The sequence below is a fragment of the Condylostylus longicornis genome, unplaced genomic scaffold, assembly GCF_029603195.1.
Source record: "Condylostylus longicornis isolate FDR11 unplaced genomic scaffold, ASM2960319v2 ptg000049l, whole genome shotgun sequence".
In the NCBI taxonomy this organism is placed as follows: Eukaryota; Metazoa; Arthropoda; class Insecta; order Diptera; family Dolichopodidae; genus Condylostylus; species Condylostylus longicornis.
The window spans coordinates 7,236,285-7,250,521 of NW_026578018.1; the positions used below are offsets into that span (position 1 = coordinate 7,236,285).

A 14,237-nucleotide genomic window follows, 5' to 3' on the forward strand; every position below is an offset into this window, starting at 1 on the left:
ATATTTATTGTGAGTGTATACTAATAATTTTAAATTAATACAATATTCAATATAATGATGAAAATTCTAAAAATAAATATTGAAGAAAACGTAATTTAAAATTAAATAATATTGAAATAAGAAAATTGTTTTCTTTTATGTAAAATATGAATTAATTCAAAATTTAAGTAATTGTGCCAAAGTAAAAAAAAATTTAAAAAATCTATAAATTCCTTTTAAAATTCCTTTTAAAAATAATTAACACATATACATAACCATTCAAATATAATTAAATTATAAAAAAAATTAACACATACTAGCTATATATATAAAAAATAAATTGATTTTCAAAAATGGAACGAATGTGGAGAAAAGTTGGTGGTTTTACTGGTCGTACATCAAAATCATCAACAACAATACAATCAGATACAGCTAGTTCAGCTGGATTTGGTGGTGATAATCAAATTCAAGTTGTTGCTGTTTCTGGTACTGGTAATAATTTAGTAACTGGAACAGCAAATGCAGTCCCTAGTTCAAGTAATAATACAAATAATACAAATAATTTAGCAGTAACTGGTCGCCGTTTAGCTGCTAGCGGTGATCAACAAATACCAATTGATAATAATGGTGTTGATGGTGGTGGTGGTGGTGGTATATCAAGTTCCTTTAGTCAACATGTTTTACATCAAAGTACAGCATCATCAGAACGTCGAAGACGTCGTAGAAGAAAAAGTCGTCAAAGGACATCAAATAGAGAAAGGTAAATTGATTATTATTGTATTGGTACTTTGTTGTTCTCCCCCTCCATTGCCCCCCCCCCCCCTTCGGTATGTTCTCTGAAGATGATATTTAAATATGTACGTATCCTATATATATACCAATATTTTGTGCTTCAAAATAATTCCAAAAAAGAAATTAAATAATTTAATTGCAAAAAATTTTATAAAGAAAAATTATTGCATGAAAACAACAAAGCATATTAATAAACACAAAAAAAAAAAGGACTCTTATTCTTTCTAACACGTATTTTAATTTAAACGTTATAAAAAAAAATTATTGTAATTATAATTGTACGTTTTCTTAGGTTGCCTATTGTTCCTTTATTTATTCATACGTATTTGTGTGTGTATATGTTTACTACCTTTTCTAATGGAATTTATGCCTTTTTACTGTCGATGATCATAAAAAGAGGGAACATTAAAAAAAAAGAAAGTAAATATAAAATTATTTTATGAGATATAAACGACTTATATTCTATGTAAACGGTATAAGGGATATGATACAATGCGTATGTATATAGATAGGTAAGTCTATACCTATATATTTTGCTAATATTTTAAATTTAGAAGGAATACAATGATCTCGATAAGCTCTTTTCTAATGCATTAAGATTACGAGTCGCTTGTATTGAAAAAATAGCAATGATAAATTTAAATGAATCGTAAATGATTAGAAATTTTAAATATAAATTAGATTTTTTGATATAGATTTGAAGTGAAATAAATTTAGAAATTTATTAATAGCACTATATACATTCATACACCAATAAAATGTAATGTTTACATTTACATGCTTACATGGCAAATGTACTGAAAATAATTGTCCTATTTTTGTATAGTTTAATGTAAACATAATTAATCTAAGAAAAAAGTGCTAAAATACTAAAATAATTCTTTTACCCTGCATTTTCAGATGTTAATCTGAACCCCCCCCCCCCCCCCTTGGCCGTAATTACTCTTAATACGTTGTCAATTGTTGACAATACGGAGTCAATTGTTTTGAAATCTCACGCTTAAATAATTTTCTCTGTTAATTTTCTCTATTATATGCCTCTCTTCTGTTTAATTGAGAATTTATTAAATTAATTGCCTTAATCATTTGAACAACTAAATTGTGCTGTTAAACTGTTATTCTTTCAAATTTTTTTTTTTTTTAATATTTCATACACTCCTCATATTTTGAATTATATTCGGGCAAAGTTTTATAAAATCATTTAATTACTTGCTCTTCAATTGTTTTAAACTTTTCAATCATAAAGTAGATCAAAAAAGTTTTGAAACAATTTTTTACAGTATGTATTGTAGTAAGCAGGTGAGCATGTTTAAAACAAATTAAAAAAAATCAATTTTTAAAATTATAAAATGTTTATATGCAAAGTTGTTAAACCAAGCAATAAGAACAAAAAAAGAAAAATTCTAAAATTAAAATTTTGTTGTTTTTCCCTTATCCTTTTTTGTTTTTAATTAAATTTCATTTTTAAATTACATGTTAGATAAACGTAACACTCTTTACTTGTTTACCAAAAAAACACAAAAAAAAAATTAAATATAAGAAAAAAGTCTAAAATTAACAAACAACAAAATTTTCTTAGGAAGGACTAGAAGAGGACGAGGAGAAGAGGACAAATTTCTTTTTCTCTTAATTTTCAGTTTTTTCTTTTGCATTATTACTCGTAGTCGTAATGCTCGATTTTTGTACCACCACATAATTAAAGAAAAAAAAAAATATAAAAATAATAAGAGCGTACTTTTAAGGTAAGTAAGACGTGAGTGAAAATGGAATTTTTTGTTTTTTCATTTCTTTGGCTTTTGTAATTTTTTTACATGAATACCTTTTTTTTTTTTTGTTTAATTTTAAGAAATATTTTAAGGTACAAAAAAAAAAAAATTTGAGAAAAACATGCTCCGCTATACAAAATTTTGCAAATAACAGTAAAATTTGTTTTATTAAATTTTGTGAAAAAATTTAGCTTTTAGGACAATCACAAACAGGGACTCCAATAATATTTACTTATCCAAGCAAATATATTTACTGCAATAATTGTCGTAAGAGTTAATCTATACTTTAGTAATTTTCAAAAATACTTTGTATAGTGTACAGAATATGCAAACACAATTAGGCCTAAGCTTTGCTATGAAAAATAGCAACAGCATGTGATGCTGAAAATTTTACACAGCTGTACTAATACCTTTAAGTATAAACCTGTACAAATTTTCAAAACTTGATTATACTGCTTTTGCCAACTTAATTTAACAATATGAAGAGTAAGTGTTTTTTATGTTTATTGTGTAAGAATCCGATTAGATTGTATAGCTATAAGTGTTCTCAAAACTCCATCTCAAAGTAAATTTAAATCATATTTTCGCATTGGTAATTAATTTTAACATTGTAATTTTGAAGATATTCGGTTCCTATGGCAAAATTTCTAAATTCAAACGTAATTTGTAAAGGATTTATTCAGATAATACTTATAAAAATGATTTAAAATCAAACCCTTCATTTATAGTATCTTATTATAAATTTGTATATTGATTAGAAATATTGATTTTATATTTAGAATCTCTACATTTTATAGATAATTACTATTATTGGAATATACCTAAAATATCTTGTCATTATTATATTAAAACTATTAATAATATGCTTTGGGAATTTATTAAAGTTTCTTAGATATATTATGTGCCTAAAAATATCTTTATGTATACATATATGTGTTTAGATGCTAATGATAAAAATTAGTGATTTGATATTGAAAATTTATATTTTAATTTATACATACGAGTATAACAGTATAATGGATTCATTTTATAATAAAGTAACTTATGTGTACGTGATAGAATCCTTAAATATATGATACGAAATGGTATTTTATTAAATAAAATATTTTTGTAACACCTACATAGTCACTAAATTTATATAAAGATCTCAGTATTTTTGTAAATATATGTATACGAGTACCTATATATATGTATATCGAAGACATGTGCCTATATAATTAGAAAATTCCTTTAATTCATTTCAGCGGCATATTTGTTATATTTGACTTTGGAATTAATAAATTTGTCTCCTTAATTGTATGACTACAATTGTATAATATGGAAGAATATTTTATCAAAATATAACTTTGTCGGATTTGAAGTGTATGCAATATATTAAATAGAAAAGGCATGTTCAACTTTTACATAACTATACGCCAGATTAAAAATTGTAAAGATGGGTCAGAGTGTTTCAGGGTGCACGTATAGGTTACGTATTTGCTGGGAAAATTTTAAAAGGCAGATCAGTGTACTTATACGCTGATTATACCTCACTATTAGAGCATTAATTCCGAAACAATGTAGGATTGTTTAAGAAAATTAGAAAATGTTTTGGAAATGTGAATAGAATATAGAAGGTTTTTTGGGAACTTTCACTTGTAGTTCTCCAATTATTTTCTGAATGATTGTGAGCAAATCACAAAATTAATTTCTAATTCAATTGAGTGCCTTTCACCTTCCAAAATTATTTTTTCTGGAAATTAACTAAAACCTAGCAACGGAACAGATCCAATAATATTTTAAAAAATTTTTGCGGTACAGACTCGGTGTCCCAGCTTTGGTTTGTACATACCTTTCTAAAAATAAAAAAAAATATTTACAGAACATTTGAATAACTTAATAAACTATGGTAAAAAATTGTACCAAATATTTTCACAAAATAATTTTCCTATTAAAATAATTTCTAGTTGAAATAAAAATGTTTTTGTTGAAAATTCGAGAATAAATTAGAAATTTCATGAGAATTGAAATTTTTTCATATATTTCCATTTATATTGGAAATAACTTCATGCTTTTACCTTATATATCTACATATATATTAGTAAAGAAATTATAAAATAGCACAAGAGATGTAAGATAATTTTGAATATTAAAAGGAAAACATACTAGGTCTAGGTACCAAAATTCATAATAAAATCGTATAAAAAATTACAGAGAACAAGAAAAACTACAAAAACGTATTTCATTTTAACTTTATATACTTGTTATTTACTTACTTACATAATATATAAGTAGTTATTCTCAGAAGTATTAAATACATTGTATACACATTGTATATGTAGACATAATCAATGATATAATTATATATGTACGTGTATGTATCTTCTATATCGGTATAAGAAGATTTTTAATCTGAAATTTTTCTCATTTATGTCTGCCAAAAGACAACTTGAAAGAAACAAAATAACAAATAAAATTGATGAAAACAAACTCATAAATTTTAGTTGAATTTAAATTTTGTTTGTTATTCAATTATTTTAGGGTTACCAAATTATATAAAAAGTAGAAAGCATAATTTTGTGCAACAATTTATTAAATTTACTATACAACATATTCACTATAAATCTTGCTTAATTACTTGTTGGCCGTCCAATTCTATGGCTTTATAAGTTTATGAGCATATGAGAATATGAGAACTCCTAAAAATGATTTACTATTTATGATGTTCATGCTCATTCTTTGACTATTGCAACAATCACCGCATCAAATTTGAAATTAATTTGATGAACATCGTTAACATACCATTATTAATAATTTTTTTTAAAATATGGATAGCATTGATCTGTAAGAAATGTGATTTCAATAGTATGGTAATACATGGAATAAACTGTTTATTTACTGAATTTAAATTAGACGATAAGTCGATTTTGAAAAACTAATCTTTTAATTGCTTTACAAAATTGAAAAATAATGAGAGAAACTGACGTAACACTGTTACTCGTAATTCAGTGGCAGTACCTACGTTGAAGACTATATACAGTTGGAAACATTTTAATATTGCTGAATAGATTTAACCTTAAGATAATTAATTTCAATTTAACACTAGACCCGTGAATTTATAGTATAAAGTAGACGTGTGAATTTTGATTCTAGTTTAATAATGAGGTTAAAAAATAATTCAAAAAATATTTTATGTACTTATAGCTCTGTAAAATTGAATTTTTATATGAGAACTTGAATTGATTATCACTGAACGAGCAAATCGATATGCTGTTCCACTTTAAAATAAAATACAATATTCTGTTTATAAAATATCGCGACATTAAAACTTTTGAATTAAAATCTAGGTTAACCAAAAGAATGTTTTTTAATTAATTTTAAATATAATGTACATAAAAATTATTTTTATAATATGTACATATATGCAGTGAAATCATGAAATTAATTCATGTATGACGTATGTATATAGAATAGTATATTTAAATTTTGTTTAAATAAAAAAAAAAATGAATTCAGGTCGATATTTTATATTTTATTATAAAAATGTCAGCAATGGTAATAAATAATATCAAAAATCTATTTTATATAATTAGAATAAATGTACTTATAATTCTCAAAGGTTAATAACATTAAAATTTCTAATATATACTTTTTTTTTAAAATAATTTCAATTAAATTTTTTTGTGTATAACAGTTTTGAATTTTTTTGAATTTAATTGCATTTTGATCTAATTTATGAGGCTTATTCAGTTTTTTTTCATTTATTGAACAATTTAAAAAATTAAAAATTAAATAAATGTAGACTTAAAGTACAATACAGGAATTAACAGTAACAAATCAAAAGAAGAGTTGGAAAGCTATTTGTAAATAAATTTAAGAACCAACATTCAAAGTGGTTACAAGTAGTTGTGCATTTATTCATATATGCAAATTAGAAATTTTGCTAGGATAACTTGCAAATGCATTTGGACACAGTAAATTTTTAAATACAATTTAATTTTAATAGTTTAGTGCAATACTTAATTTGGATTCGAATAATATACTTACATTACGGTAACTATAAATAAATTACAAAGGCTAATTTGCTATTTTGCATTAAAAATTTAATCAAATTTCATACAAACAAGTTATGTAACAAGTCTGCGATTGGTACAAATCCCGCCTTTACGTGTAACATTGAAAACTACTTGTAAACACTTTTTGAACGAATGTGTTCGAAGGAGTTATAAATGTATAAATAGTTTGCCATTCATCCATCAGTAAGTTAAACAAATTTTCAGTAACAACGAACAAATGTGATTTTCACTAAAATTTTAAATAATATTTTATAACATTAAATTCCTCAATTAAAACCTTATTTTAAATTTTTTTAGAGCATTTTGCTCAGTACAGCAATTAATTTGGATTTGGATGAGGCAAAATATCTAATAATTTTCACACAATTTCAAAAGTAATTTACTTAGAATTCGAAAATTATAAATTATGCAAAGGCTAATTTGCTATTTTGCATTGAAAAATTTAATCAAATTTCATACAAACAAGTTATGTAACAAATCTGCGATGGGTACAAGTTCCGCCTTTGCATAATTATAATTTGGAAAATATTTGCATACCTACAAATGTTGCATATCTAACAGTCAACTCTATCTTCTCTAAATTAAATGATGATCCTATTAAAAATAATTTTTTTTTGTTATAAATTTTAGGACATCTGGTGACACTGAATCTTTTTTATTTTTTAATGTTGATTAAATTAAAAATTTAAGATTATTAAACTAATGTACAAAGAATAAATATTTTTTTGTGTTATTTTTGTTTTTAAAAATTTAAACGTATTAAATAAATACTTAATGCCATTAAAACCACAATTGTTTTTGTCATAATTTCAACTTTTCTTATATTTTTTAAAATAATGTTCATTTGTTAGTGAAAATTGGTATATGTTTGTAAATATAGTTAGTCACAACAATGTACAAAAGGTGTAAATACAATATAAAAGTATGCATAAAACAAAAATATTTGCAAAAGTTATAAATAAATTCAAGAGATATAGACTTATTTACAGATATTCATATATGTTTGTAATTTTGAATCACAACCGCAAAAAAAATGTTTTTTTTTTTTTTTTATGAGTTTCTAGAGACAATAACCCCCTTTGGCACTTTTAATTCGTCTTCTTACATAATCAGCTTTCTTCTTCTTTATATAAATTTTTGCTCTTTTTCATATTTTTATTTTTTCTTTTGTAAACTTTTGTATCACTCTTTTGTTATATCACGTCACAAAATATTCTCAGATTTCTTGTGTGTTCATATAAAAATAAATATGAAATGTATCTGTTCTTCATATAGGCACATATACATAGAGCTAACACACACAAAAATACTCATATAAAAAAATATTAATAAAGGTAAGCTTTCTTAGCCTACATATTTCTTTTGTTTCAATAGAAAATTTTATTTTTTTGTTCTTATCGCAAAAAAAAAAATGAAAAATGAAAAAGTAAAAATCGACCATTATTTATATTTTTGCTCTTTGCCTCGTTTGTCCTCGAATATAATGTCAAGAAAATTTATAAAGGATGAGGTATAGGTTTTGAATTCATTTTGGAAAAGTCATAACTATTACGATGTTAAATAAATATTTTTTAAATAAATTTTTTTTTAAATTTTTCTTAGATTCCGAATAGTTTAGCTGTCGTATTTAGGGTTCTAGAAGAAATGCATAATTTCCGATGTTCAATTTTAGTTCGTTTTTTCATCGGTTATGTCCGTATATCACAAATAATGTTGTTTGTTTTCAAAGCGATATGTGCCGCTAATGAACAATTAAAATTTTATTTTAATAAATTAATGTGACCATAAGATAAATAGCTCCTCGCCATTTCATTGAATCCACATTTCATTGAATGTAAGCTTCGACCTCCCTTTGGGGACCCAATGACTTCATCAGCGTGTAAATCGAACTAACCATTGATCTCTTTTAACATGCAGTAATTTTCCTTATTTAGTTTCCATATTTCCGGATATTATCCACAATTTGATTTGTCTGAATAATTCTAAAAAAAAAAATAATAAAAGATCTAAAAGAATAAAGTTTTAATATTGTCAATTTAAAAATATTTTCAATGTAAATTTTTATATTTTTTTCTGGAAAAAAGCATTAGCACTTATCAAAAAAACAGTTCGAATAAATTGCTTGTTAGTTTCACTCTGTCCGTCCGTCAGTCCGCAGTTTTTTGACTACATGTTGTAACGAAACTACAAATATTTTTTTAAATTGTGCAAAACGCAGAAAAGTAGTGGCGAATTTCTTCTACCTTATTTGAATTTTAAAAAAACAAAATGGCCGTCAAAAATTTACCTTTAGATTTGAAACTATTAAGTTCATTTCATTAGAAGAAACTTTTTTTTCCATTTGCGACCCTTCTCAAATTAATGTCTCTCGAAATTTGTAAAATTTCATTTTTTGGCACATTATATTTCCGAAACAGCAAGCTTTACCAAATTTTTATAAATGCAGAAAAGTAACGGGAAATGCCATGTCATTAAAAAATATAATTTTTTCTCTTAAGTCACGCAATTAACCCTATAATTTAAGTATTATGTTAACATCTCTTTCAATTTTTTTTCTGCCTCATCCTAAAAGTATGCAATTTTAAAAAATGTTGGTGTATGAATGAAACTAATTGCTTCTAGCAGCAGTATTTTCAGTTATAGAAGGGAAAAGTGCTAAAGCACAAATCATTGGTTTGACCCGACTTTAATTATATTCTAGCAATATAAAATTATTTTAAAAATAATTTACGTCCTTAATTTTTTAATATTCTCGTATTTGCTTTTCTGTAAAACTTACAGTAATTTAATAAAAATTGACATTTTATCTATTAAAAATATTACATATAAATTTTTTATGTATTATTAAAGATTAAAAAGTATAAATTTTAATTTCATCCTAAAAAATTCTATTTGAATTCGTCATTCAAATAAAAAACTTAGTGTTAGGAAACTAAAAAAAAACTACTCATGTATGTGTGTATGTATATAGAGAGAATAACAAAGAATTATTTTTATTTAAATTGTAGTTGTATGTAGTATGGTAGTTGTATAATATAAGGCATACTTTTAAGAGCACATTCAGTATTTATTCCTATATAGCTATATTTGTTTTTGTAATCCTTTTTTAAATGAAAATTCATAGAGAAATGGCTTTTAAGTTTTTTGTAAAAAAAATAACAAAAATCTTAAAGAGACATTAGGTAATATTTTTTGTTTCTTTTTTCTATTATTAATGAAAGAATTGAAAAAAAAAACTATTACAAATTTATATGCTTTATTTTCAATTATGTAATCGTCTGTTGTTTAAAAAAAAAATATTTGTTTTTTTAATTTATTCGTCAACAAATTCATTATCTTTTTGTTTTTATATTTATAATAAAAATTCTTATATTATATAGAATATGTGTGTATTTTATGAAGAAATATTAAAAATATTTTGATATATTTTCTATATTAGATTCATTGACCCTATCTATTTATAGAGAATTTGAATTTTGACAAGGTTTTTAGAATAAAATGAGGTAATTTTTGTCCTTGTCTTGGCTGTATACAGAATATATAACTAAAAATTGTATAACAATTACATATACCGGAATAGTTTTGAATAGAACAATTTAAAGCATTTGTTTTTATCACATTTTTTGAAAAAAATATTTAAAATTTATATGAGGGTTAAATTTATTTAATTTAATTACTTAATTTTTAGTTTATTTTCAGTCTTGGATTATAGAATTTTTCAAATCGGTTCGGAGAAAATAACGTGAAGTTGTTTCCAATTAAATTAATTACTTTGAAGAATAATTTTAAAATTGTGTTGAAATACGAACACCTAATAGATAAATCCATGTATGTGAATTTTTAATGCCCTTAAATACTGAGAAATCGAATTTTTTTGAGATAGTACAATCTCAACGCAGAAATGCTATTCAAAATAAGGATAATATACTGATAGTCTTTTACATCTTATAATATTACTGTCGTAATTTAGGTATTTTGCGTGAATAATTTTCGGTGTTTAACCCTTGAGTACCCACCATATTTTCTTTTCTTATGAATACAAAACCTATAGGTTACTTTTTCTTTCTATACGTTAATTGCAATTAAAATTGTACTGATAACAAATAAAAATTTCGTTTTGCTTTAATTTTGAAAAAAAAAATTTTGATAAATATTTTTTAAAAAATTTACTACAACTGGTTAAACGATTATAAAAATGTTTCTTGTTGATTTGTTTTCTTTTTATTCTGTTTTTAATATTAACATACATAAATACTTATATAATACTATATATAATATATATTATACCGGTATAATAATATTATAGCTATATAAATTTCTGACACAAATAAAATATTTAAAGGAATGTATAGTAAAATAAAAGCGAAAAAGATAAAGTGCTACTAACGCCTTCAAGTGTTAAACTATAAAAAGAAAAAGATAAATACTTGTATCCTTTTTCCAGGTTAACAAAATATATACATATTACGTAGATTTATAAAATTATATGCATATACATATATATTAATCTAGTTGTGTATATGAATCTTTTGAAATAATATTAAATGGGAATGAATACAGGTATAATATTTTATTTTATTAAAAATGAAATGTACGAGTATGCCATATAACAGATCTATAATAATATTGAAAAAGAATAATCGGTGTTTTATAAAGTTACGAATTGAAATATAAAAATTTAAAAGGTTAAAAAAATTTTTGGAAAAAAAAAGCTTTAAATTTATTTATATTTTTCTTTTAAAATTTTTAAAATTTAATTTAAGAATTAATTTCAAAAAAATTGCATATATTCAGGCGTCGCACAAAAATTTTGATTTGTAAATTAGTAAGTTTATTATTTATTGCTTAATTCCGCTATATATTTTGTGAAAATTTTGAATCATTTTTGTATATATTACCGTCTTACCTCTTATTACAGTCTTTTTGTAATTAAATTTTAGATAATGTCTTCTATAGGGTTGTGTATTGTGAAAATTTTCAATATAATATATACAATGATGTACGGATCATACTAAATCATCATGTTATGATCTCATTAATGGTATCTTAATTTTGTGTTAGGATGTAGGAGTATCATTATATCTATAATACATTTTATAAATGTGAATGTATAATAGAGAAATTCTCGTAATTTTGAACTAAAACTGTGTAAGTCAATAAATTTTACATAACGAATCATTTAAATTGAAAATTCAAATTTTATTTTTAGGAAAATACCAGCTTTGTGTATATAACTCCAGAGTTAAATAAAACACATTGATAAAATTTAATAAATCTGAATTTGTTATAAAATAAAAAAATTATCAAATTTCAGTTAGGAAAATTTTATTTATAACCACAGAATTTTACCTTTACCATATACTCTTGGACAATTATTTTATTTATATCATCATAAAATAATCATGACACACTGAGCTCGCATATATAAAATACCAGTATACACTAATCTTAACTGTTTAGTTACTTAATCACTGTCCTATTTTGTTATTTTTCCCACATTACGAAAAAAAAAAATAAAGACACTCTCTTAACATCATTTTTATTCTGTTTATAGGAAATTGAAATTTTTTTTCTTCTCTGATAAACCTATATAGATAAAATATAATATATGTATTAAACATGTATACGAATTTTTTATATAAAATTATTTATATATATAAAAATATTTTATGTATACATATAGTATCATGTCCAAAGATTAAAAAGACCTTCTTTATATATAAATTAAATAATAAAAGAAGAAGAAGAAGAAAAATAACAACAATTCTTGGAAAAGCAATTTTTCTTATTCACGTTTACATATAAGGTGGGATCCATTACTAATAAAATAGGCATATCTACTTCTAAGTATGTCATACATTCCTGTACATATACTCCTTTTTCCTTTTTTTTTTTTAATATATGAATAACAATAATATAACAATATTATTATATAATAGAATATTGACTTTAATGTATCTGTATAAAAGTTTTTACATGTACGTGCGTATATTTAGAGTATGGCTTTGTTAGCTATTAAATATCAAAATAATCAAAAGAAAAAAAAATGAGTAAAAGCAACAGAAAAAAGTAAAAGAAAACAAAAAATAGAATATGATTTGATATCCTTATAAAAATCTATATATTATCTAGCATAACTAGCTGGTATTAGCTTGTATACAGAGTGTTTAATTCCTATAAAAAAAAATATTTTCTGTTATATTGTATAATTCCTGCCTTTCCCATAACAGGTAGAGAGAGAAACTGGCTATCATTAATTTAAACTTATTTTAGAGAGATGCCAGATATGCTAAAATTAGAAAAATTAAAAATTGTTACAATGTTACGTCACTTAAATTACAGAAAGTTTCGATGTTACGTCACTCGAAATATGCAATTTTTTTTTTTTATAAAAATGAAAACTTTAAATTTGAATTTTTCTTTTCCAAATTCCGAATCATCTGAAATCGAAAATTCAAAAAAAAATTATAACTAATTATGTATATATTTTAGGAAAGATCTTAGTATTAATTAGTATTACCAATACAATGTGTAGTTGTTTATTTTTATTATTAGTTTTTCTGAGAATAACTAAATGAAAATAAAATTCTTAACAAAACTAAATAAAATTTCTTCATACAACTGAAAAACAGATGGACGACGTAATCAAAGGAACGAGTTAAGGAAGGAAATTTAAAAAAATTTTCTTATCGAACTGAACTCGAATCAGTGATCTGCCGCTTTCTAGGCGGGTGTTCTACCAACTGAGCTACACACGTATGAATAAGTTACTGGCAAATTATTCTTCACATTGCCTTACAGTAATTTACATAATTATCAAGAATTTATTAACATCAAATTGCTATATACAATCTTTTATTCGAAACACAATCATAAGAACAACTGTTATCTTACATTCACAAAATGATACTATTCTCTACTTGAAAATTTAAATTACCAAAAAGAAGTTCAAATTGATTTTAATCTCTAGTATTTTTCAACCTGCATTATGCTTTATAGCAGTAAGCACTGATTTTACATAAAAATTATACCTAGAAGTGAAGTTGTGTGAATTTAATACTGCACCAAAAAATTGAACACCCGGTATAGTTTATCCGATAATATTTTAAGGTAGTACAAGGTACATATTTCGAGTGTAGAAGTGTACAAGCAAAATATTGAATATTCGGGCACGTTTATATTATCTTTGAGACAAATTTTATGACTTTTGGTTTGAACTTTGTTTTTTTTTTTTGTTTTGTTATTGTCCTTCAAAGAAAAATGAAAACCAACAACATATAAAAAATGAAAAAAAAAATGAAAAGAAAAACCTTGTTTTTTCTAAGATCCTAGTTTTTTTTCCTAAATCTTGTGCTGTTTCAGTTCTAGTCTCATTTTTTTTTTGGAATTTCCAGAGTTTTATTTTTTCCCTTTCTTTTGTTTTGTTTTTTGTTGTTGTGTGACGCATTAAAGCATTACTAAGAAAATTTATATTTTTTTGTTTTTATTTTTTGTTTTTATAGTTTTTCTTATATCCTGTTGGTTTCTTTATTTTTTTTTTCTTGTTTCAAGAGAATTTTTGTCAAAGGACATTTAAAGCTGAAAGTAATAAAATTGTGGAACTCATATATACTTACATAATATAAAAATAAATTTTTATAAAATT

At 23.6% G+C, this 14,237-nt stretch overlaps 1 protein-coding gene across 1 annotated transcript in view; it reads left to right on the forward strand.

Moving 5' to 3' along the window:
- The first annotated feature begins 332 nt into the window (after positions 1-332).
- Positions 333-14,237, forward strand: part of LOC129611482 (probable serine/threonine-protein kinase DDB_G0288147) — a 63,335-nt gene continuing 49,430 nt past the window's right edge. Inside the window, exon 1 of the mRNA XM_055524659.1 lies at positions 333-739. Coding sequence (XP_055380634.1) covers positions 333-739 — 407 coding nt within the window. The remainder of the gene's footprint in view (positions 740-14,237) is intronic.